The following is a 26,278-nucleotide window of genomic DNA, read 5'->3' on the forward strand; positions in this document are numbered from 1 at the left end:
GGAGAGAGGGAGAGACAGTAAGACTGCTTGACTCATTGATATGATGTCAGGTCCTGAGCCAGGGAGAGACTAGAGCTGTGCTGACATGTTCCAGCAGGCAGAGAGGAATACCATCATGCCTCATAGACTCCCAGCTTTATACTGAACACAATGTTATCGAGCAGACCAACATACAGCTTCATCACAAGGCCTCCCCATTAAACAGCTATATCCTTTGTTCTTGTTTTTTGTTGCTGTTGTTATCACCATAGAAAGCATTTGATGGACATGTCTGTGAACCAATTATTTATTTATTTATAGGCAGCCTGGGGGCGGATACTGAAGAGCGGCTGGTGGAGTACCTTCTAAACCCCGCCCACTATAACAAACTGATCCGCCCAGCGACCAATGGCTCTGAGCTGGTGACGGTTCAGTTGATGGTGTCACTGGCCCAGCTCATCAGTGTGGTGAGTATGTGTCTGTGTGTGGGGTGGCCCATGCTCTGTCTCTAACCCACCCACCTCAGAACATAATGATGTCTCTAACCCACCCCAATAATGTTGCTGTGTTCCTCTTTCTATTGCAGCACGAGAGAGAACAGGTTATGACCACCAACGTCTGGCTCACACAGGTCAGTTACACTCTGTCTTCACCTCTCTCTCCGTATCCCTCTGTCTTCACTTCTCTCTCCTTATCTCTCTGTCTTCACCTCTCGCTCTTTATCCATGTCTTCACCTCTCTCTCCTTATCCCTCTGTCTTCACCTCTCTCTCCTTATCTCTCTGTCTTCACCTCTCTCTCCGTATCCCTCTGTCTTCACCTTTCTCTCCTTATCTCTCTGTCTTCACCTCTCCTTATCTCTCTGTCTTCACCTCTCTCTCCGAATCCCTCTGTCTTCACCTCTCTCTCCTTATCTCTCTGTCTTCACCTCTCTCTCCTTATCCCTCTGTCTTCACCTCTCCTCATATCTCTGTCTTCACCTCTCTCTCCTTATCCCTCTGTCTTCACCTTTCTCTCCTTATCCCTCTGTCTTCACCTCTCTCTCCTTATCACTCTGTCTTCACCTTTCTCTCCGTATCCCTCTGTCTTCACTTCTCTCTCCTTATCTCTCTGTCTTCACCTCTCGCTCTTTATCCATGTCTTCACCTCTCTCTCCTTATCTCTCTGTCTTCTCCTCTCTCTCCTTATCTCTCTGTCTTCACCTCTCTCTCTTTATCCCTCTGTCTTCACCTCTCTCTCCTTATCTCTCTGTCTTCACCTCTCTCTCCTTATCTCTCTGTCTTCATCTCTCTCCCTCCTTATCCCTCTGTCTTCACCTCTTTCTCCTTATCCCTCTGTCTTCACCTCTCGCTCTTTATCCATGTCTTCACCTCTCTCTCCTTATCCCTCTGTCTTCACCTCTCTCTCCTTATCTCTCTGTCTTCACCTCTTACTCATTATCCCTCTGTCTTCACCTCTCTCTCTTTATCCCTCTGTCTTCACCTCTCTCTCCTTATCCCTCTGTCTTCACCTCTCCTTATCCCTCTGTCTACACCTCTATCTCCTTATCCCTCTGTCTTCACTTCTCTCTCCTTATCTCTCTGTCTTCACCTCTCTCTCTTTATCCATCTGTCTTCACCTCTCCTTATCTCTCTGTCTTCACCTCTCTCTCCTTATCCCTCTGTCTTCACCTCTCTTTCCTTATCCCTCTGTCTTCACCTCTCTCTCCTTATCTCTCTGTCTTTACCTCTCTCTCCTTATCCCTCTGTCTTCACCTCTCTCTCCTTATCTCTCTGTCTTCACCTCTCTCTCCTTATCCCTCTGTCTTCACCTCTCCCTCCTTATCCCTCTGTCTTCACCTCTCTCTCCTTATCCCTCTGTCTTCACCTCTCTCTCCCTATCTCTCTGTCTTCACCTCTCTCTCCTTATCCCTCTGACTTCACCTTTCTCTCCCTATCTCTCTGTCTTCACCTCTCTCTCCCTATCTCTCTGTCTTCACCTCTCTCTCCCTATCTCTCTGTCTTCACCTCTTTCTCCTTATCTCTCTTTCTTCACCTCTCTCTCTTTAATCCTGTCTTCACCTCTCTCTCTTTATTTCTCTGTCTTCACCTCTCTCTCCTTATCCCTCTGTCTTCACCTCTCTCTCCTTATCCCTCTGTCTTCACCTCTCTCTCCCTATCTCTCTGTCTTTACCTCTCTCTCCTTATCTCTCTGTCTTCACCTCTCTCCTTATCCCTCTGTCTTCACCTCTCCCTCCTTATCCCTCTGTCTTCACCTCTCTCTCCTTATCCCTCTGTCTTCACCTCTCTCTCCCTATCTCTCTGTCTTTACCTCTCTCTCCTTATCCCTCTGACCACCTTTCTCTCCCTATCTCTCTGTCTTCACCTCTCTCTCCCTATCTCTCTGTCTTCACCTCCTCTCTCCTTATCTCTCTGTCTTCACCTCTCTCTCCTTATCCGTCTGTCTACACCTCCTCTCTCCTTATCTCTCTGTCTTCACCTCTCTCTCTTTATCCCTCTGTCTACACCTCCTCTCTCCTTAGCCCTCTGTCTTCATTCCTCTCCTACTGTTACTTAGCTCTGTCTTTTATCTCCTGAGATGCCAAATCAACTGGTAGGTTTTCTGACTTCATTAAATGTACATTTAAGAATGCAACGATGCTCTCCTTTCTGTTACTTGATAACACAACAAATTGCATCGTGCAAGAACGTGTTTGTTCATTCTGCCGCTAAGTTAGGAATAGGCACGGGCAGACATAGCAATCTGAACCAGTAGGGGGTTGAAAATGCCTGTCCCTGTATCAGTCTCCTACAACTCAACACAGACATTCTGGTCATTCAATGGGAACATGAACACACAACCAGAGTTTCCCAGGAGGGTTGCCACACAATACAGTACTTTATTATAGTATACAGCATCTTTATTTATTTTATTTTATTTCATCTTTATTTAACTGGGTAAGTTAGTTAAAAACAAATTGTTATTTACAATGACAGCCTACCCTGGCCAAACCCGAACCCGGACGACGCTGGGCACAACGGGCACTATGGGACTCCCAATCACGGCCGGTTATGATACAGCCTGGAATCAAACCAGGGACTGTAGTGACGCCGCTAGCACTGAGATGCATTGCCGTAGACCACTGCGCCAGTCGGAAGCATCACATTGCAGTATGCGGCAGAGAGAGACACAGTTCTGTATTGTTGTTGTGAGAGACTAATCCTGGCATGCTCCTGAGTTCTGACCCTGTTCTACACAGCTGGTTCTCTGTGTGTCTGCAGCTGGGGCCTGCAACAAAACACACTGCCCAGTGGACAGGTTCACACACACATGCACACGCACAGCTGTAAATGCACTAATGTGTATAAATCAGTAATGAACAGTTATGGAAACCTGTTTGTGTGTGTCTGTGTGTGTGTACACATGTGCATGTGTGAAGGTGATTGATGGTCTGTAATTGAATAGAGAATGAGCATACGTGTTTATGAGGCCCTTGGTCGTAGCCAAGAGGAGATGCCAAGGAAACCAGTCCTGAGCCAAGAGAGCCACTGTTATCACTTTCACCACCATTCTGGCTCTGATAATACCACAACACATCACTGTTTCACAGAGCCACCATTTTCAAGTCATGTAGCATCTGGCATCATGGCCATTATGGCTCTACATGACATATACTGTGGCAATAACAGTTACAGAGCCCCTATTGTAAATGGTTATTAAGGTTCTACTACAGCCCTAACAGTCATAGAGCCACTGCTATCTGGACCATTATGGCTCATAATACATCACAGTTACAGGGCTACGACCATCAAGGTCACTAAGAGCATGAGCATGTCACTAAGAGCATGAGCATGTCACTAAGAGCACGTCACTGACTGACCCACACACCTTCAATCATGTGTGCCTGGGAGGCAAACTCGCACACACACATGCACAGACCTACACACATACATACGCACACGCACTCACTGTCACACACACGATCTGGATACCTCATTGGCAGGCGGCCATTTCAGTCAGGATGATTAGATGTGTGTTTGAGTGAGTGTTTTTAACTGACTTACTATAGGGTCATGGTAGACATTAGTCCTTCTGTCTTACATCTCTAATTAATGGAGCTGAGTTATCACACTGTTGCTGGACAGGACAGTAAAGGTCTCTATAGGAACATATTTACATGAAGATCATTATGGAAAGTAAAGATGCATTTCGCTGAATGTTATTTCAAAAGTGAAGCTCACAACAATTGTTTGTGGGTCTCACACTCTTCTATGACTTTTGATTGGTCACTAACTCTGCTCTGTGATTGGTTACGAACAATCTTCTCAGCTGTGTGATTGGTCACTAACTCTGTTCTCTGCTCTGTGATTGGTTACTAACAATCTTCTCAAATGTGTGATTGGTCACTAACTCTCCTCTCTGCTGTATGATTGGTTAGTAACAATCTTCTCAGCTGAGTGATTGGTCATTAACTCTGTTCTGTGGTCTGTGATTGGTGTCCAGGAATGGCAGGACTACCGTCTGACTTGGGTCCCTGAGGAGTTTGATGGCATGGAGAAGGTCAGACTGCCTTCCAAACACATCTGGCTGCCCGACGTTGTGCTGTATAACAAGTGAGTTACACACACACACACACACACACACACACACACACACACACACACACATCTGGCTACCCGACATTGTGCTGTATAAAAGTGAGTTACACACACACAATGTCAATACTATTTGAATCTACAAATCACATTACAGTGAAGAAGGATCCAAACATCTTAAAGACACGGATATCTGGACACTTATAGATACAGAGAGCACCTCCTTCTCCAAACAGCTAAGCTGTCCATGACCGCTGACACAGAGCAGTTCCTTGGTAGCAGCTTTGCCTTTGTCCTCTGCAGGCCGATAATCCGAAGGCCACATACTGTCAGCCTAAGTACATGGCCGAGACTCCCAAATATCAGCACCACAAGTTTGCAGTGATAACCAAGGCTGTTGAGGCATGACACTATGGGCTAGTGCTTCAGCAACTGTCTGCTCTACATAGGTGTCAAAAGACCAACCAACTTCCACACACACACACACACACACACACACACACACACACACACACACACACACACACACACACACACACACAGTACAGCATTGTTTCTCAACACCAGTCTTCTAATCCCTATCTTATCGTAGTCTCTTAGCCCAGTGTAAGTTATCTTATCGGAGTGTCTTAACCCTGTGTAAGCTATCTTATCAGTGAAAGTGAACTGTCTGGCCTCAATCTCCTCTTTCTCTAATGCCGTCTTACACTGATTAACCAACCGGTGGGGGCTAAACGGATCTACTTCCCCTCCCCAGCCCCCACCCCCAGAACCACTCGCAACACATTAACACAGTCAGTCACAAACTAATGGGTTCCATTGATTTAATTCCTTATGAAGGGTAATCAATATCTTGATCTTCCTCCATTGCTCTCTTTCTTTGTTCCCAGTTATTTGACCCGTTCCCTACCTGAGCTATTGGACCCGTTCCCTACCTGAGGTAGTTGACCCCTTCCCTACCTGAGGCATTTGACCCCTTCCCTACCTGAGGCATTTGACCCCTTCCCTACCTGAGGCATTTGACCCCTTCCCTACCTGAGGTAGTTGACCCCTTCCCTACCTGAGGCATTTGATCCCTTCCCTACCTGAGTTATTTGACCCCTTCCCTACCTGAGGTAGTTGACCCCTTCCCTACCTGAGGTAGTTGACCCCTTCCCTACCTGAGGTATTTGACCCCTTCCCTACCTGAGTTATTTGACCTCTTCCCTACCTGAGGCATTTGACCCCTTCACTACCTGAGGTATTTGACCCCTTCCCTACCTGAGGTATTTGACCCCTTCCCTACCTGAGGTATTTGACCCCTTCCCTACCTGAGGTAGTTGACCCCTTCCCTACCTGAGGTATTTGACCCCTTCCCTACCTGAGTTATTTGACCTCTTCCCTACCTGAGGCATTTGACCCCTTCACTACCTGAGGTATTTGACCCCTTCCCTACCTGAGGTATTTGACCCCTTCCCTACCTGAGGTATTTGACCCCTTCCCTACCTGAGGTAGTTGACCCCTTCCCTACCTGAGGTAGTTGACCCCTTCCCCACCTGAGGTATTTGACCCCTTCCCTACCTGAGGTATTTGACCCCTTCCCTACCTGAGGTATTTGACCCCTTCCCTACCTGAGGTAGTTGACCCCTTCCCTACCTGAGGTATTTGACCCCTTCCCTACCTGAGTTATTTGACCTCTTCCCTACCTGAGGCATTTGACCCCTTCACTACCTGAGGAATTTGACCCCTTCCCTACCTGAGGTATTTGACCCCTTCCCTACCTGAGGTATTTGACCCCTTCCCTACCTGAGGTAGTTGACCCCTTCCCTACCTGAGGTAGTTGACCCCTTCCCCACCTGAGGTATTTGACCCCTTCCCTACCTGAGGTATTTGACCCCTTCCCTACCTGAGGTATTTGACCCCTTCCCTACCTGAGGTAGTTGACCCCTTCCCTACCTGAGGTATTTGACCCCTTCCCTACCTGAGTTATTTGACCTCTTCCCTACCTGAGGCATTTGACCCATTCACTACCTGAGGTAGTTGACCCCTTCCCTACCTGAGGTAGTTGACCCCTTCCCTACCTGAGGTAGTTGACCCCTTCCCTACCTGAGGTAGTTGACCCCTTCCCTACCTGAGGTATTTGACCCCTTCCCTACCTGAGGCATTTGACCCCTTCACTACCTGAGGTAGTTGACCCCTTCCCTACCTGAGGTATTTGACCCCTTCCCTACCTGAGGTAGTTGACCCCTTCCCTACCTGAGTTATTTGACCTGTTCCCTACCTGAGGCATTTGTCCCCTTCCCTACCTGAGGCATTTGACCCCTTCCCTACCTGAGGGATTTGACCCCTTCCCTACCTGAGGGATTTGACCCCTTCCCTACCTGAGGTATTTGACCCCTTCCCTACCTGAGGCATTTGACCCCTTCACTACCTGAGGTAGTTGACCCCTTCCCTACCTGAGGTATTTGACCCCTTCCCTACCTGAGGTAGTTGACCCCTTCCCTACCTGAGTTATTTGACCTGTTCCCTACCTGAGGCATTTGTCCCCTTCCCTACCTGAGGCATTTGACCCCTTCCCTACCTGAGGGATTTGACCTGTTCTCTACCTGAGGTATTTGACCCCTTCCCTACCTGAGGTATTTGACCCCTTCCCTACCTGAGGCATTTGACCCCTTCCCTACCTGAGGTAGTTGACCCCTTCCCTACCTGAGGGATTTGACCCCTTCCCTACCTGAGGTATTTGACCCCTTCCCTACCTGAGGCATTTGACCCCTTCCCTACCTGAGGTATTTGACCCCTTCCCTACCTGAGTTCTTTGACCTGTTCCCTACCTGAGGCATTTGTCCCCTTCCCTACCTGAGGTATTTGACCCCTTCCCTACCTGAGGCATTTGACCCCTTCCCTACCTGAGGTATTTGACCCCTTCCCTACCTGAGTTCTTTGACCTGTTCCCTACCTGAGGCATTTGTCCCCTTCCCTACCTGAGGCATTTGACCCCTTCCCTACCTGAGGGATTTGACCCCTTCCCTACCTGAGGTATTTGACCCCTTCCCTACCTGAGGGATTTGACCCCTTCCCTACCTGAGGCATTTGACCCCTTCCCTACCTGAGGCATTTGACCCCTTCCCTACCTGAGGCATTTGACCCCTTCCCTACCTGAGGGATTTGACCCGTTTTCTACCTGAGGCATTTGACCCCTTCCCTACCTGAGGGATTTGACCTGTTCTCTACCTGAGGCATTTGTCCCCTTCCCTACCTGAGGCATTTGACCCCTTCCCTACCTGAGGGATTTGACCCGTTTTCTACCTGAGGCATTTGACCCCTTCCCTACCTGAGGGATTTGACCTGTTCTCTACCTGAGGCATTTGACCCCTTCCCTACCTGAGGGATTTGACCCCTTCCCTACCTGAGGCATTTGTCCCCTTCCCTACCTGAGGCATTTGACCCCTTCCGTACCTGAGGGATTTGACCCGTTTTCTACCTGAGGCATTTGACCCCTTCCCTACCTGAGGGATTTGACCTGTTCTCTACCTGAGGCATTTGACCCCTTTCCTACCTGAGGGATTTGACCCCTTCCCTACCTGAGGCATTTGACCCCTTCCCTACCTGAGGGATTTGACCTGTTCTCTACCTGAGGCATTTGACCCCTTCCCTACCTGAGGGATTTGACCCCTTCCCTACCTGAGGCATTTGACCCCTTCCCTACCTGAGGGATTTGACCTGTTCTCTACCTGAGGGATTTGACCCGTTTTCTACCTGAGGCATTTGACCCCTTCCCTACCTGAGGGATTTGACCTGTTCTCTACCTGAGGCATTTGACCCCTTCACTACCTGAGGTAGTTGACCCCTTCACTACCTGAGGCATTTGACCCCTTCCCTACCTGAGGGATTTGACCTGTTCTCTACCTGAGGGATTTGACCCGTTTTCTACCTGAGGCATTTGACCCCTTCCCTACCTGAGGGATTTGACCTGTTCTCTACCTGAGGCATTTGACCCCTTCCCAACCTAAGGGATTTGACCTGTTCTCTACCCGAGGGATTTGACCTGTTCTCTACCTGAGTTCTCTTGAGTTGTCCTAGCTGTGTCCAGGTTAAGGAAGGATGATGTTTACCTGAGCAATGACCAGCATGTTTATATAAGGAGTGTGTGTGTTACTTTGCAGTCCTGATACGCATCACACCCTCGTCTGTCTGACCTTCTCCATATTTCTGTTGTCAGAATGTGTGTGTGTGTGTGTGTGTGTGTGTGTGTGTGAGAGATATCTTCTGTGGTCATCTTACCTGGCTGTCTGTAACAGTAGAGTCTTACCTGTCCTGCCCCTGTCACCCAGTCCTGTCTGTGTGAGATGTGGCTGAGGCTGTGTGATAAAGGATCTGTAGTGAGACTGGAGGAAATCTAATGAGACACACAGAGAGCTGAAGTTACATTTACACCCATTTATAGGAGAAACTGTCTCGCTCTTTTCTGCTCATTTTAATCTGTATGTATTACTAATTTGTTTTCAAAGATGTTATCGATTTAAAAGGGCATGCATTTTATATACTGTATTTTAATATCTAAAATCCTTCCAATAGTTTAACGTTCTCTCTCTTTCCACCCCTCCTTCCTTAGTGCTGACGGAATGTACGAGGTCTCCTTCTACTCCAACGCGGTGGTCTCCCATGACGGCAGTATCTTCTGGCTGCCTCCAGCCATCTACAAGTCAGCCTGTAAGATCGAGGTCAAACACTTCCCCTTCGACCAGCAGAACTGCACCATGAGGTTCCGCTCCTGGACCTACGACCGCACAGAGATCGACCTGATCCTGAGGTCCGACGTGGCCAGCATGGACGACTTCACACCCAGCGGAGAGTGGGACATCATCGCCCTGCCGGGGCGCCGCAACGAGAACCCTGCCGACCCCACCTACGTAGACATCACTTATGACTTCATCATCCGCAGGAAACCTCTGTTCTACACCATCAACCTCATCATCCCCTGTGTCCTCATCACCTCTCTGGCTATCTTAGTGTTCTATCTGCCCTCTGACTGTGGAGAGAAGATGACCCTGTGTATCTCTGTCCTGCTTGCCCTCACTGTGTTCCTCCTGCTGATCTCTAAGATCGTCCCCCCCACCTCCCTGGACGTTCCTCTGGTCGGGAAGTACCTGATGTTCACCATGGTCCTGGTGACCTTCTCTATTGTCACCAGTGTGTGTGTTCTCAACGTGCACCACCGCTCACCCACCACACACACCATGCCCCCCTGGGTCAAGCTGGTGTTCCTCAACAAATTGCCTGCGCTGCTCTTCATGCGCCAGCCCCAGAACAGCTGCGAGCGTCAAAAGCTGCGCCAGCGACGGAGGGGCCAGGAGCAGAGGGAGGGGGGCAGGGATGGGGGCTCTGCCGGGGGGCTGATGGTGGGCCTGGGGCTGGGGGGCGGAGGGGGTGGCACGGATAACAACGAACCCTGTACGTGTTACGTGAACCGGGCGTCGGTGAAACAGTTTGTAGGGGAGCTGGGAGGGGGCACGGGGGGAGGAGGGGGAGGGGGGTCGATGGAGGGGCTGAACGGGCTGAGGGAAGACAGGGAGGGGGGGCAGGGGAACCGGCCCAGGGGGAAACAGGTAGGAGGGGGCCCAGCCCTGACCCAGGCCGTGCTAGGACAAGCCTGCCCTGGGTTGGAGGAGGCTGTCAACGGGGTCCGCTTCATCGCCAACCACATGAAGACTGAAGACGATGACCAGAGTGTGAGTAACGTAGAAATACATCATTTATTCACCATTCACTACAACTATACAGTGTGGCAAAAAAGTATTTAGTCAGCCACCAATTGTGCAAGTTTTCCCACTTAAAAAGATGAGAGAGGCCTGTAATTTTCATCATAGGTACACTTCAACTATGACAGACAAAATTAGGAAAGAAATCCAGAAAATCACATTGTAGGATCTTTAATTAATTAATTTGCAAATTATGGTGGAAAATAAGTATTTGGTCACCTACAAACAAGCAAGATTTCCGGATCTCACAGACCTGTAACTTCTTCTTTAAGAGGCTCCTCTATCCTCCACTCGTTACCTGTATTAATGGCACCTGTTTGAACTTGTTATCAGTATAAAAGACACCTGTCCACAACCTCAAACAGTCACACTCCAAACTCCACTATGGCCAAAACCAAAGAGCTGTCAAAGGACACCAGAAACAGAATTGTAGACCTGCACCAGGCTGGGAAGACTGAATCTGCAATAGGTAAGCAGCTTGGTTTGAAGAAATCAACTGTGGGAGCAATTATTAGGAAATGGAAGACAAACAAGACCACTGATAATCTCCCTCGATCTGGGGCTCCACGCAAGATCTCACCCCGTGGGGTCAAAATGATCACAAGAACGGTGAGCAAAAATCCCAGAACCACACGGGGGGACCTAGTGAATGACCTGCAGAGAGGTGGGACCAAAGTAACAAAGCCTACCATCAGTAACACACTACGACGCCAGGGACTCAAATCCTGCAGTGCCAGACGTGTCCCCCTGCTTAAGCCAGTACATGTCCAGGCCCGTCTGAAGTTTGCTAGAGAGCATTTGGATGATCCAGAAGAAGATTGGGAGAATGTCATATGGTCAGCTGAAACCAAAATATAACTTTTTGGTAAAAACTCAACTCGTCGTGTTTGGAGGACAAAGAATGCTGAGTTGCATCCAAAGAACACCATACCTACTGTGAAGCATGGGGGTGGAAACATCATGCTTTGGGGCTGTTTTTCTGCAAAAGGACCAGGACGACTGATCCGTGTAAAGGAAAGAATGAATGGGGCCATGTATCGTGAGATTTTGAATGAAAACCTCCTTCCATCAGCAAGGGCATTGAAGATGAAACGTGGCTGGGTCTTTCAGCATGACAATGATCCCAAACACACCGCCCGGGCAACGAAGGAGTGGCTTCGAAGAAGCATTTCAAGGTCCTGGAGTGGCCTAGCCAGTCTCCAGATCTCAACCCCATAGAACAATTTTGGAGGGAGTTGAAAGTCCGTGTTGCCCAGCAACAGCCCCAAAACATCACTGCTCTAGAGGAGATCTGCATGGAGGAATGGGCCAAAATACCAGCAACAGTGTGTGAAAACCTTGTGAAGACTTACAGAAAACGTTTGACCTCTGTCATTGCCAACAAAGGGTATATAACAAAGTATTGAGATAAACTTTTGTTATTGACCAACTACTTATTTTCCACCATAATTTGCAAATAAATTCATTCAAAGTCCTACAAATGTGATTTTCTGGATTTTTTTCTCATTTTGTCTGTCATAGTTGAAGTGTACCTATAATGAAAATTACAGGCCTCTCTCATCTTTTTAAGTGGGAGAACTTGCACAATTGGTGGCTGACTAAATACTTTTTTGCCCCACTGTATATCACATTATATACACTGCTCAAAAAAATAAAGGGAACACTTAAACAACACAATGTAACTCCAAGTCAATCACACTTCTGTGAAATCAAACTGTCCACTTAGGAAGCAACACTGATTGACAATACATTTCACATGCTGTTGTGCAAATGGAATAGACAACAGGTTGAAATTATAGGCAATTAGCAAGACACCCCCAATAAAGGAGTGGTTCTGCAGGTGGTGACCACAGACAACTTCTCAGTTCCTATGCTTCCTGGCTGATGTTTTTGGTCACTTTTGAATGCTGGCAGTGCTTTCACTCTAGTGGTAGCATGAGACGGAGTCTACAACCCACACAAGTGGCTCAGGTAGTGCAGCTCATCCAGGATAGCACATCAATGTGAGCTAGAGGGTTTGCTGTGTCTGTCAGCGTAGTGTCCAGAGCATGGAGGCGCTACCAGGAGACAGGCCAGTACATCAGGAGATGTGGAGGAGGCCGTAGGAGGGCAACAACCCAGCAGCAGGACCGCTACCTCCACCTTTGTGCAAGGAGGAGCAGGAGGAGCACTGCCAGAGCCCTGCAAAATGACCTGCAGCAGGCCACAAATGTGCATGTGTCTGCTCAAACAGTCAGAAACAGACTCCATGAGGGTGGTATGAGGTCCTGACGTCCACAGGTGTGGGTTGTGCTTACAGCCCAACACCGTGCAGGACGTTTGGCATTTGCCAGAGAACACCAAGATGGGCTAATTCACCACTGGCACCCTGTGCTCTTCACAGATGAAAGCAGGTTCACACTGAGCACATGTGACAGACGTGACAGTCTGAAGACGCCGTGGAAAACGTTCTGCTGCCTGCAACATCCTCCAGCATGACCGGTTTGGCGGTGGGTCAGTCATGGCGTGGGGTGGCATTTCTTTGGGGGGCCGCACAGCCCTGAATGTGCTCGCCAGCGGTAGCCTGACTGCCATTAGGTACCGAGATGAGATCCTCAGACCCCTTGTGAGACCATATACTGGTGCAGTTGGCTCTGGGTTCCTCCTAATGCAAGACAATGCTAGACCTCATGTGGCTGGTGTGTGTCAGCAGTTCCTGCAAGAAGAAGGCATTGATGCTATGGACTGGCCCGCCTGTTCCCCAGACCTGAATCCAATTGAGCACATCTGGGACATCATGTCTCGCTCCATCCACCAACGCCACGTTGCCCCACAGACTGTCCAGGAGTTGGCGGAAGCTTTAGTCCAGGTCTGGGAGGAGATCCCTCAGGAGACCATCCGCCACCTCATCAGGAGCATGCCCAGGTGTTGTAGGGAGGTCATACAGGCACGTGGAGGCCACACACACTACTGAGCCTCATTTTGACTTGTTTTAAGGACATTACATCAAAGTTGGATCAGCCTGTAGTGTGGTTTTCCACTTTAATTTTGAGTGTGGCTCCAAATCCAGACCTCCATGTGTTGATAAATTTGATTTCCATTGATAATTTTTGTGTGATTTTGTTGTCAGCACATTCAACTATGTAAAGAAAAAAGTATTTAATAAGAATATTTCATTCAGATCTAGGATGTGTTATTTTTAGTGTTCCCTTTATTTTTTTGAGCAGTGTAAATGATGTCTTAACCCTGTTCTGCCATACACATCATAGAATGTTACTTACACTCGGTCTAGAAGGCCATATATCTACACTTATTCAGAGCAGATAGGCCTGTTTCGAGACGGTATTGTTTTGAACATTCGTTTTAGGACTGATGCCTAGCACTCTACTCAATGCATTGTCATTAAGCGCTGATGAAGATTTCATGCAAAGTGCATTATAGTGGCTTGGAAATACAATGACATTCAAAAGGAGGCATATAATTATAGGGAAACCTTTTGTCATCATTTTGATGTTGCCAGATTGACTTTAAATGCAGTATAACGTTAGCTAGCTAGCTAAGATTGAGGGGAGGCCACTGGATTTTAACTAGCTAACGTTAGCATTGCTAGCTAATGACTTGCCGTCTGTTTGAAGTTTGATGACATGATAATGATGTCAAAGTTGTGTCCTACTAAATATTTGCCCACTTTAGCAATATAATCATATTTCCAGTCCACTATAGTGTAATTTAGACTAAACAGTCAATAGCCTCTGTTCAGAATGACTGGGCTTATCACGACTTTTGGGCACCACTATGGTGGAGGGCGGCTTGAGAACGTTCATAACAATGGCATGACGCGACCGAGTGACGGAGGTGCAACCTATGAATAGCTACCACCTACTGCTACATTCTAGGGAGAATAACTATGGGTGAATGGTTATGAATTCATGGGCTACACTTGTTCTGCTCTGAATATTTAACACAGTTTTAATCTTAGCTACTGTATGATATCAGCATTGTGAGTGAATAAAACAGGGCTCTCCCAACGTAGGAGTAGAGGAGTAGAAAGAGAGGAGGATGAACGACAGGGGGGGGGATTTTTCCTTCAGTGGGCAGGGATGCCTGAAGGCATGGAGAGGGAGGAAAGAACATTCTCCTGGAATGAGAGACCCTGACATAGTGAATTAACAGTCCTTGTAATTCTGTCCATCAGCGCCACTCATCATCTCCATGGTTACCGTCCGTTTCCATGCCGACCACTTTTAAGACCCACCTGATCCTTCTTTCACTTCAGGTCCTCCCTTCTGTCCTCTTCAAGTCATCATCACCCCTCCCTTCTCTCTCCTCCTCCCTCTCCTTCCCTGCAGTACTCATCCACCCCTTATTCCCCTATACCCGGTCTCTTTCTCTCCCCTCTCCTCTCTTCTCCTCCTCCCTCTCCTTCCCCGCAGTACTCATCCACCCCTTATTCCCCTATACCCAGTCTCTTTCTCTCCCCTCTCCTCTCTTCTCCTCCTCCCTCTCCTTCCCTGCAGTACTCATCCACCCCTTATTCCCCTATACCCGGTCTCTTTCTCTCCCCTCTCCTCTCTTCTCCTCCTCCATCTCCTTCCCTGCAGTACTCATCCACCCCTTATTCCCCTATACCCAGTCTCTTTCTCTCCCCTCTCCTCTCTTCTCCTCCTCCCTCTCCTTCCCTGCAGTACTCATCCACCCCTTATTTCCCTATACCCGGTCTCTTTCTCTCCACCTCTCCTCTCTTCTCCTCCTCCCTCTCCTTCCCTGCAGTACTCATCCACCCCTTATTCCACTACGTCTGGTCTCTCTTTTTCTCTCCCCTCACCTCTGTTCTCCTCCTCCCCCTCTTTCAGTGGAGCTCTGTGGTGGAATCCAGTCTCCACTCACATTAACCTTTCAACCCCTCCTCTCACCCCCCTTTAATAGGTGAGGGGGAGGGAAGGAGCGAGAAAGTGAGAGAGACAAGGGATAGAGGAAGAGGAGAAAAGAGAGCTGTGTTTTCCTTCATCGTCTCCAGTGCCTTCAGAAAGTATTCACCCCTTGACTTCTTCCACATGTTGTTGTGTTGCAGCCTAAATTTCAAATGGACTGAATTGAGATGTTGTGTTGCAGCCTACATTTCAAATGTCAATAGGTATTCAACATCTTTGTTATGGCAAGCCTAAACAAGTTCAGGAGTTAACATTTGCTTAACAAGTCACAAAATAAGTTGCATGGACTCACTCTGTGTGCAAAGTAGTGATTTTTGAATGACAACCTCATCTCTGTACCCCACACATACAATTATCTGTAAGGTCCGTCAGTCGAGCAGTGAATTTAGAACAGATTCAACCACAAACACCAGGGAGGTTTCCAAATACCTCACAAAGAAGGGTAGATGGGTAAAAATAATATCCCTTTGAGCATGGTAAAGTTATTAATTACACTTTGGATGGTGTATCAATACATCCAGTCACTACAAAGATACAGGCGTCCTTCCTAACTCAGTTGCTAGAGAGGAAGGACACCTCTCAGGGATTTTACCATAAAGCCAATGGTGACTTTAAAACAGAGAGTTTAATGGCTGTGATAGGAGAACTGAGGGTGGATAAAAACATTTTAGTTTCTCCACAACACTAACCTAGATAACAGAGTGAAAATGGGGTAGCCTGTACAAATCAAATCAAATCAAATGTATTTATATAGCCCTTCGTACATCAGCTGATATCTCAAAGTGCTGTACAGAAACCCAGCCTAAAACCCCAAACAGCAAGCAATGCAGGTGTAGAAGCACGGTGGTTAGGAAAAACGCCCTAGAAAGGCCAAAACCTAGGAAGAAACCTAGAGAGGAACCAGGCTATGTGGGGTGGCCAGTCCTCTTCTGGCTGTGCCTTTTCGAAAAATTTTGAGAGGAATGGAAGATTCGATATAGGCCGATAGTTTTTTATATTTTCTGGGTCAAGGTTTGGCTTTTTCGAGAGAGGTTTTATTACTGCCACTTTTAGTGAGTTTGGTACACATCCGGTGGATAGTGTGGAAGGACCACCAGAGGGCAGGCTGGGCTCATGGATAGTAGCCCAACAAGGCATGGGAGACAAGGTAACCAGAGGCAATTAAGCACAGCTGACGGTACTAATGACATACTCTCCTTCCCCTATAAGAGAGAGAATGAAACCAGCAGAGAGGGGGAAACTATCTCTGGAAGATGGCCACCGAGAGAGAGGAGCTATCCAGGAAGAACCACTAAGACGGTGACAATCCCGTGACTTTTTGTTGTAGTTTAAAGATAATCCTATTATGTTCCTGTTTCATCTGGAGAAGAAGATGTATGTTTTTCCTTGGAAGATTTTCATTGATTATGTTGGAGTGTTTGTGTTGACCCAATGCCCTCAATAGAGAACTGTGTTCAATCAAGAAAACTTACTCCTGACTCGTTTATTCCACCTTCCCGCTTTAGAGTGACGCCCAATTACTTGGTCCGCTCACAATAGAGAGCTGTTTATTATGTTCAACATAGGAGGGCCAAGCACAGGAAGCAGCTCTTTCAGTAGTTTAGTTGGAATAAGGTCCAGTATGCAGCTTGACGGTTTAGAGGCCATGATTATTTTCATCATTGTGTCAAGAGATATAGTACTAAAACACTTGAGCGTCTCTCTTGATCCTAGGTCCTGGCAGAGTTGTGCAGACTCAGGACAACTGAGCTTTGAAGGAATACGCAGATTTAAAGAGGAGTCCGTAATTTGCTTTCTAATAATCATAATCTTTTCCTCAAAGAAGTTCATGAATTTATCACTGCTAAAGTGAAAGTCATCCTCTCTTGGGGAATGCTGCTTTTTAGTTAGCTTTGCGACAGTATCAAAAAAGAATTTCGGATTGTTCTTATTTTCCTCAATTAAGTTAGAAAAATAGGATGATCGAGCAGCAGTAAGGGCTCTTCGGTACTGCACAGTACTGTCTTTCCAAGCTAGTCGGAAGACTTCCAGTTTGGTGTGGCGCCATTTCCGTTCCAATTTTCTGGAAGCTTGCTTCAGAGCTCAGGTATTTTCTGTGTACCAGGGAGCTAGTTTCTTATGAGAAATGTTTTTAATTTTTAGGGGTGCAACTGCATCTAGGGTATTGCGCAAGGTTAAATTGAGTTCCTCAGTTAGGTGGTTAACTGATTTTTGTCCTTGGGTAGACAGAGGGAATCTGGAAGGACATCAAGGAATCTTTGTGTTGTCTGTGAATTTATAGCACGACTTTTGATGTTCCTTGGTTGGGGTCTGAGCAGATTATTTGTTGCAATTGCAAACGTAATAAAATGGTGGTCCGATAGTCCAGGATTATGAGGAAAAACATTAAGATCCACAACATTTATTCCATGGGACAAAACTAGATCCAGCGTATGACTGTGACAGTGAGTAGGTCCAGAGACATGTTGGACAAAACCCACTGAGTCAATGATGGCTCCGAAAGCCTTTTGGAGTGGGTCTGTGGACTTTTCCATGTGAATATTAAAGTCACCAAAGATTAGAATATTATCTGCTATGACTACAAGGTCCGATAGGAATTCAGGGAACTCAGTGAGGAACGCTGTATATGGCCCAGGAGGCCTGTAAACAGTAGCTATAAAAAGTGATTGAGTAGGCTGCATAGATTTCATGGCTAGAAGCTCAAAAGACGAAAACGTCATTTTCTTTTTTTGTAAATTGAAATTTGCTATCGTAAATGTTAGCAACACCTCCGCCTTTGCGGGATGCACGGGGGATATGGTCACTAGTGTAGCCAGGAGGTGAGGCCTCATTTAACACAGTAAATTCATCAGGCTTCAGCCATGTTTCAGTCAGGCCAATCACATCAAGATTATGATCAGTGAATAGTTCATTGACTATAATTGCCTTTGAAGTAAGGGATCTAACATTAAGGAGCCCTATTTTGAGATGTGAGGTATCATGATCTCTTTCAATAATGACAGGAATGGAGGTGGTCTTTATCCTAGTGAGATTGCTAAGGCGAACACCGCCATGTTTAGTTTTGACACGGTCTCAATGGTGATAGCTGAGCTGACTACACTGACTGTGCTGACACTGACTGTGCTAGTGGCAGACTCCACTATGCTGGCAGGCTGGCTAACAGCCTGCTGCCTGGCCTGCACCCTATTTCATTGTGGAGCTAGAGGAGTTAGAGCCCTGTCTATGTTGGTAGATAAAATGAGAGCACCCCTCCAGCTAGGATGGAGTCCGTCACTCCTCAGCAGGTCAGGCTTGGTCCTGTTTGTGGGTGAGTCCCAGAAAGAGGGCCAATTATCTACAAATTCTATCTTTTGGGAGGGGCAGAAAACAGTTTTCAACCAGCGATTGAGTTGTGAGACTCTGCTGTAGAGCTCATCACTCCCCCTAACTGGGAGGGGGCCAGAGACAATTACTCGATGCCGACACATCTTTCTAGCTGATTTACACGCAGAAGCTATGTTGCGCTTGGTGATCTCTGACTGTTTCATCCTAACATCGTTGGTGCCGACGTGGATAACAATATCTCTATACTCTCTACACTCGCCAGTTTTAGCTTTAGCCAGCACCATCTTCAGATTAGCCTTAACGTCGGTAGCCCTGCCCCCCGGTAAACAGTGTATGATTGCTGGATGATTCGTTTTAAGTCTAATACTGCGGGTAATGGAGTCGCCAATGACTAGAGTTTTCAATTTGTCAGAGCTAATGGTGGGAAGCTTCGGCGTCTCAGACCCCGTAACGGGAGGAGTAGAGACCAGAGAAGACTCGGCCTCTGACTCCGACCCGCTGCTTAATGGGGAAAACCGGTTGAAAGTTTCTGTCGGCTGAATGAGCGACACCGGTTGAGCGTTCCTACAGCATTTCCTTCCAGAAACCTGTCCGGCTGCGGGGACTGTGCCAGGGGATTTATACTACTATCTGTACTTACTGGTGGCACAGACGCGGTTTCATCCTTTCCTACACTGAAATTACCCTTGCCTAGCGATTGTGTCTGAAGCTGGGCTTGTAGCACAGCTATCCTCGCCATAAGGCGAGTACAGCGACTGCAATTAGAAGGCATCATGTTAATGTTACTACTTAGCTTCGGCTGTTGGAGGTCCTGACGAACCATGTCCAGATAAAGCGTCCGGAGTGAAAAAGTTGAGGAAAAAAAATATATATATATATATAAACGGTAATTAAAAAGTAAAAACCGTAAATTTGTCAGGTAGCAAAACAGGTTGGCAACAAAACGCACAGCAACTCGAAAACAAGTCTGCAGAAGTACTCCAGATATAACAAACTGACCCTAGCCCCCCGACACATAAACTACTGCAGCTTAAATACTGGAGGCTGAGACAGGAGGGGTCAAGAGACACTGTGGCCTCATCCGATGATACCCCCGGACAGGGCCAAACAGGAAGGATATAACCCCACCCACTTTGCCAAAGCACAGCCCCCACACCACTAGAGGGATATCTTCAACCACCAACTTACCATCCTGAGACAAGGCCGAGTATAGCCCACAAATATCTCCGCCACGGCACAACCCAAGGGGGGGGTGCCAACCCAGACAGGAAGATCACATCAGTGACTCAACCCACTCAAGTGGCGCACCCCTCCTAGGGACGGCATGAAAGAGCACCGGTAAGCCAGTGACTCAGCCCCTGTAATAGGGTTAGAGGCAGAGAATCCCAGTGGAAAGAGGGGAACCGGCCAGGCAGAGACAGCAAGGGCGGTTCGTTGCTCCAGAATATGTGTACAGAATACACATATTCCAAAACATGCATCCTGTTTGCAATAAGGCACTAAAGTAATACTTTTTTTGTCCTGAATACAAAGCGTTGTGTTTGGGGCTTATCCGACATAACACATCACTGAGTACCACTCTTCATATTTTCAAGCATGGTGGTGGCTGCATCATGTTATGGGTATGCTTGTCATCGGCAGGAGTTTTTTTTAGGATAAAAATAAATGGAATAGAGGTAAACCTGGTTCAGTCTGCTTTCCAACAGACACTGGGAGACAAATTCACCTTTCAGCAGGACAATAACCTAAAACCCAATGTCAAAAAATCTATGGCAAGACTTGAAAATGACCAACAACCAACTTGACAGAGCTTGAATATTTTTTTAAAGAATAATAGGCATATATTGTACAATCCAAGTGTGCAAAGCTCTTAGAGACTTACACAGAAAGACTCTCAGCTGTAATCGCTGCCAAAGGTGATTCTAACATGTTCTGTATTGACTCAGTGGGATGAATACTGTAATGAAAAAGCAGGGGCAGGTCTCGAACCCTCAACCTTCTAGCCCGAAGTCCAGCGCGCTATCGACTGTGCCCCAAAAGCATGCTCAAGCAGCAGAGTCGATATCCGCTTTTATAAACCCAGGGTCATTACACTACTTGTATAAACAAGATACTGTATATTAGTGTTTTATTTTTCATAGATTTTTTACAAATGTTAGAATTGTTCTTCCACTTTGACATTAGAGTATTTTGTGTAGATCGTTCACAACAAAATGACAATTAAATCCATTTGAATCCTATCCTGTAACACAACAATAAGTGGAAAAAGTCAAAGGTGTGAATACTTTTAGTAAGAACTGTACTTATGTAAACCTCTGCCTACACCCTCTTCAGGTGAGCGAGGACTGGAAGTATGTTGCCATGGTGATCGACCGTCTCTTCCTGTGGATCTTTATAATTGTGTGTGTGTCTGGAACCGTCGGGATGTTCCTCCAGCCACTGTTCCAGAACTACACTGCCAAGACCATCACCAACACCAATGGCTGACCAACCAGGTGCCCAGCAGCATCGATGGACACCGCCCCGACCCAATCAGCACAGCAGGACAGGGGCAGGAGGGAGGCACCTGCCCAGCAGGGGAAGTGGGTTTTATTAAGTCTGTGGAACTAAATTGGACAGGAGCCACACCTGTTAACCTTTATAGCCTTTCTACTGAACTGTTCTGAACTGAAGAACTAAACTTAACACCAACATCGTATGAAATATCTATTTTTTTCCAGAGGAGGGATAAATGGATGGACAACTCTTCCCTTTTTTCCAGAGGAAGGTGGAGTTATGCCTCTCCTCTCTCCCTCTGAGTGATAAGCGGCAGAAGCCAATCAGTGGGAGAGAGGACAATCTCTAAATTGTTTGACATCCTGTAGAACGCTACGCCAGCCAATCAATGCTTTTCATTCCAAGCTGACTGTGCAAGCTTACTGAGAGTATATTGTCGCACCTTCAACTGGTACAGAACTTAATGCTTCAGTAACAGAACCTTGATTGGAAACTGTGTCAACCAATCGGGAAAATGTAAAGGCAAGTGGGGGGTTGTCAAGGTTCATAATTGTTTTTCCAAGCCACTTCTGTTAAGCCAACTGATAGTACAGTACAGTATATTTTACCATAGCCTAGCAGTGTACCACAGTATAGCTTTGAATATAATATTATTGCGATTTCTCTGTGTCTTCCTGAGAGAAAGGTCGGGTGCAGTGGTTTGTTGTATGATTCTCTACGCTTTTAAACAAGAATGTGATATTACCTGTACTACACAGCCTGTGACGTGCACGCTAACACTATATGAGTAGAAGAGACAGATCGTGAAGGAGAGAGATGAAAGAGAGAGAGGGATATTGACAGAGAGTTAGATGGAATGAGATGAAGTAGTTATAGTGAATCCCAAACCGCCCCCTCGCCAATACCAACTCCCTCCGTTGTCACGTGTTGTTGACGAAGCTCCGAGGGTGACTTCCAGAGAGTGGCGATGGGATCAATAAACCCACCGGGACCAGTCTCTGAATCAGACATAAACACATGCACGTGGTATATAATTAGACACGCCTCTCCATTTTTTACAATTCAATTGTGCTAACTTCAGACATATAGCAGTGAGTGTCGGGATAGCACTGCGCTCTGAAGCCTGCATCCGTGCTGGCTAGGTCGAAGTGGCTATAGGAGGATCTAATTAGCCCCTACACCCCCATAATTTTTCACTCCCTCAGCTTTAGTACACTTGTGCAAATGGCAGAGGTGAAGGGGCAGGGGGTGATTTGGGATTCAACCTTAGAGAAAGATAAAGGTGTAGGATGTCTGCGTATACAGCTCTATTGGGATAATAGCAGATTGTGCCATAGGGTACAGTTGCAATGGGATGAGTCTAGATTCAGTAAGTTCCTGGGAAACTGAGATTGGGTTGAGCCAAGATGGAGTAAATTCCCTCTTTTTACAGTTTTTAAAATTTATTTAACCTTTATTTAACTAGGCAAGTCAGTTAAGAACAAATTCTTATTTTCAATGACGGCCTAGGAACAGTGGGTTAACTGCCTGTTCAGGGGCAGAACGACAGATTAGTACAGATCAGTTGAGCCATGATTGCACAAAATTGGGTGGTCGAATATAGAACTGACAGATGATATGATATGTATTGTTGGAATAAGGATGTTTTCTCACAAAATGTAAGCTATTGTGTGTTATGAATGTTTGCACAAATGTTAATTTCTGTCATCACTGTGATTATCATTATCAGAGTAAGACAGTGTCTCACTCTGTCCTCTCTTCCTTTCCTCCCTCTCTCCTCCCCCCCTTCCCCCTCCTGTCCTCCCCTTCTTCTCCCTCTCTCCTCCTTCCTCATCATGTCCTCCCCTCCTTCCCCCTCCTGCCCTCTCCTCCTTCCCCCTCTCTCCTCCCCTCCTTCCCCCTCCTGTCCTCCCCTCCTTCTCCCTCGCTCCTCTCCTCCTTCCCCCTCCATCCCCCACCTGTCCTCCCTCCTTCCCCCACCTGTCCTCCCTCCTTACCCCCCTGTCCTCTCCTCCTTCCCCCTCCTGTCCTCTCCTCCTGTCCTTCCCTCCTCTCCTCCTTCCCCCTCCTGTCCTCCCTCTCTCAGATTGTGTTGTGCTCTGTAGCTGACTCTCTCCTCTCCTCCTTCCCCCTCCTGTCCTCTCCTCCTTCCCCCTCCTGTCCTCTCCTCCTGTCCTTCCCTTCTTCACCCTCGCTCCTCTCCTCCTTCCCCCTCCTGTCCTCCCTCTCTCAGATTGTGTTGTGCTCTGTAGCTGACTCTCTCCTCTCCTCCTTCCCCCTTCTGTCCTCTCCTCCTGTCCTTCCCTCCTTCCCCCTCGCTCCTCTCCTCCTTCCCCCTCCTGTCCTCCCTCTCTCAGATTGTGTTGTGCTCTGTAGCTGACTCTCTCCTCTCCTCCTTCCGCCTCCTGTCCTCCCTCTCTCAGATTGTGTTGTGCTCTGTAGCTGACTCTCTCCTCTCCTCCTTCCGCCTCCTGTCCTCCCTCTCTCAGATTGTGTTGTGCTCTGTAGCTGACTCTCTCCAGTGTGTAATGCTGTATTATTATTATAATTGTCAGAACACAAGCCACCTATAGTTATTACAGTAATGGGCCAGGTTCAATTACTTAATGTCCGATGTGTGTGTGTGTGTGTACTCATTGCCCACTGCATTATCATATCTGTCCGACGCAATGTGCAAGAGAGCTTACTTCCCTGGAGAGAGAGAGACCAGCCAAGTGTTAACTGCCATCCTGAGGGATCCCCTTCCATGACCTTGCGTCACTCTGTGGGACACAGGCTTTTCACAGTGGGGTAGTCCAGGAGAGCCCCAGGAGTGTGTAAAGCCTATCAGAGAGCTGTGGAGTCCTGTGGAGTGGAGTCCTCTCTTTCCCTTCAGGACCTGGCTGTAGAGGTGTGACGCAAACAGAGTGCTGTCCATCCCCTCCCTCCTCCCCGTTTCTCCACCCCTCTCTTTTCTTCCTTCTCTCCCCTTCATTCCCCTGTTCTCTCTTTCCCCTTCATTCCCTTGTTCTCTCTCTCCTCTGTCCTTTCTTCTTGTCTCTCTCTCCTCTGTCCATTCTTCTTGTCTCTCTCTCCTCTGTCCTTTCTTCTTGTTCTCTCTCTCCTCTGTCCTTTCTTCTTGTTCTCTCGCTCCTCTGTCCTTTCTTCTTGATCTCTCTCTCCCCTTCATTCCCTTGTTCTCTCTCTCCTCTGTCCTTTATTCTTATTCTCTCTCTCCTCTGTCCTTTCTTCTTGTTCTCTCTCTCCTCTGTCCTTTCTTCTTGTTCTCTCGCTCCTCTGTCCTTTCTTCTTGTTCTCTCGCTCCCCTTCATTCCCTTATTCTCTCTCTCCTCTGTCCTTTCTTTTTGTCTCTCTCTCATCTGTCCTTTCTTATTGTTGCTCTCTCCTCTGTCCCTTCTTCTTGTCTATCTCTCCTCTGTCCCTCTATCTTTGTCTCTGTGTTATTCTCCATTCCCCACTCAGAGGAGAGCGTTGTCCTCCAATAACCGCTCACAGCTTTGTTCCTGTCCAATAAAGGTTGTAGGTTCAGTTCAACATTCAGTTTCTGTTGTATGTTCTTCTGACGCACAAGCACACACACACACACACACACACCACACACACACACACACCCCCCCCCCCTGACCTGATTCAAAGTACTGTAGCTTTACAGTAAAACACTGTGGCCAGTAACCTGGTTCAAAGTGCTGTAGCTTTACAGTAAAACACTGTGGCCAGTAACCTGATTCAAAGTGCTGTAGCGTTACTGTAAAACACTGTGGCCAGTAACCTGGTTCAAAGTGCTGTAACTTTACAGTAAAACACTGTGGCCAGTAACCTGGTTCAAAGTGCTGTAGCTTTACAGTAAAACACTGTGGCCAGTAACCTGGTTCAAAGTGCTGTAGCTTTACAGTAAAACACTGTGGCCAGTAACCTGATTCAAAGTGCTGTAGCATTACTGTAAAACACTGTGGCCAGTAACCTGGTTCAAAGTGCTGTAGCTTTACAGTAAAACACTGTGGCCAGTAACCTGGTTCAAAGTGCTGTAGCTTTACAGTAAAACACTGTGGCCAGTAACCTGATTCAAAGTGCTGTAGCTTTACAGTAAAACACTGTGGCCAGTAACCTGGTTCAAAGTGCTGTAGCTTTACAGTAAAACACTGTGGCCAGTAACCTGATTCAAAGTGCTGTAGCTTTACAGTAAAACACTGTGGCCAGTAACCTGGTTCAAAGTGCTGTAGCTTTACAGTAAAACACTGTGGCCAGTAACCTGGTTCAAAGTGCTGTAGCTTTACAGTAAAACACTGTGGCCAGTAACCTGGTTCAAAGTGCTGTAGCGTTACAGTAAAACACTGTGGCCAGTAACCTGATTCAAAGTGCTGTAGCGTTACAGTAAAACACTGTGGCCAGTAACCTGGTTCAAAGTGCTGTAGCTTTACAGTAAAACACTGTGGCCAGTAACCTGATTCAAAGTGCTGTAGCGTTACAGTAAAACACTGTGGCCAGTAACCTGGTTCAAAGTGCTGTAGCGTTACAGTAAAACACTGTGGCCAGTAACCTGGTTCAAAGTGCTGTAGCGTTACAGTAAAACACTGTGGCCAGTAACCTGGTTCAAAGTGCTGTAGCGTTACAGTAAAACACTGTGGCCAGTAACCTGGTTCAAAGTGCTGTAGCGTTACAGTAAAACACTGTGGCCAGTAACCTGGTTCAAAGTGCTGTAGCTTTACAGTAAAACACTGTGGCCAGTAACCTGGTTCAAAGTGCTGTAGCGTTACAGTAAAACACTGTGGCCAGTAACCTGATTCAAAGTGCTGTAGCGTTACAGTAAAACACTGTGGCCAGTAACCTGGTTCAAAGTGCTGTAGCTTTACAGTAAAACACTGTGGCCAGTAACCTGGTTCAAAGTGCTGTAGCTTTACAGTAAAACACTGTGGCCAGTAACCTGGTTCAAAGTGCTGTAGCTTTACAGTAAAATAACCTATTACTGTACTAACAGGCCTGTTTCAAGGTAATTTCAAGTTCTTCCTACTGCCAACCAACTGTTGTATGTGCACATTTACAGGATTGTGTGTTTGCATATGTGTTGTAGTACCATTTGTAATGTTTGATTAATGCATTCCTATCACATTACAATTCTGTACCACATCAGTGTTCATCGACAATAGAAATATTTCATATTTGGTATAGACTACCAACATCCTGAATATCTGTTTCCTGAGGGATTCTGTCTGTTCTGCTAATTATAAAGGTTTAATATTCAGTAATGTTGGCTTTGGATT

General features: G+C 47.0%; 1 protein-coding gene across 1 annotated transcript in view; it reads left to right on the forward strand.

Annotated features, from left to right (window-relative positions):
* The window catches only part of LOC110508431 (neuronal acetylcholine receptor subunit beta-2), a 46,543-nt gene extending 21,987 nt beyond the window's left edge, over positions 1-24,556 (forward strand). The window contains exons 2-6 of the mRNA XM_036967459.2: positions 301-446; positions 566-610; positions 4,461-4,570; positions 9,144-10,260; positions 20,859-24,556. Of these exons, the coding sequence (XP_036823354.1) occupies positions 301-446; positions 566-610; positions 4,461-4,570; positions 9,144-10,260; positions 20,859-21,011 (1,571 nt within the window). The 3' untranslated portion in view covers positions 21,012-24,556. The remainder of the gene's footprint in view (positions 1-300; positions 447-565; positions 611-4,460; positions 4,571-9,143; positions 10,261-20,858) is intronic.
* The last annotated feature ends 1,722 nt before the right edge of the window (positions 24,557-26,278 follow it).

The sequence above is a fragment of the Oncorhynchus mykiss genome, chromosome 3 (genome assembly GCF_057628025.1).
Source record: "Oncorhynchus mykiss isolate SJ-2025 chromosome 3, ASM5762802v1, whole genome shotgun sequence".
Lineage (NCBI taxonomy): Eukaryota > Metazoa > Chordata > Actinopteri > Salmoniformes > Salmonidae > Oncorhynchus > Oncorhynchus mykiss.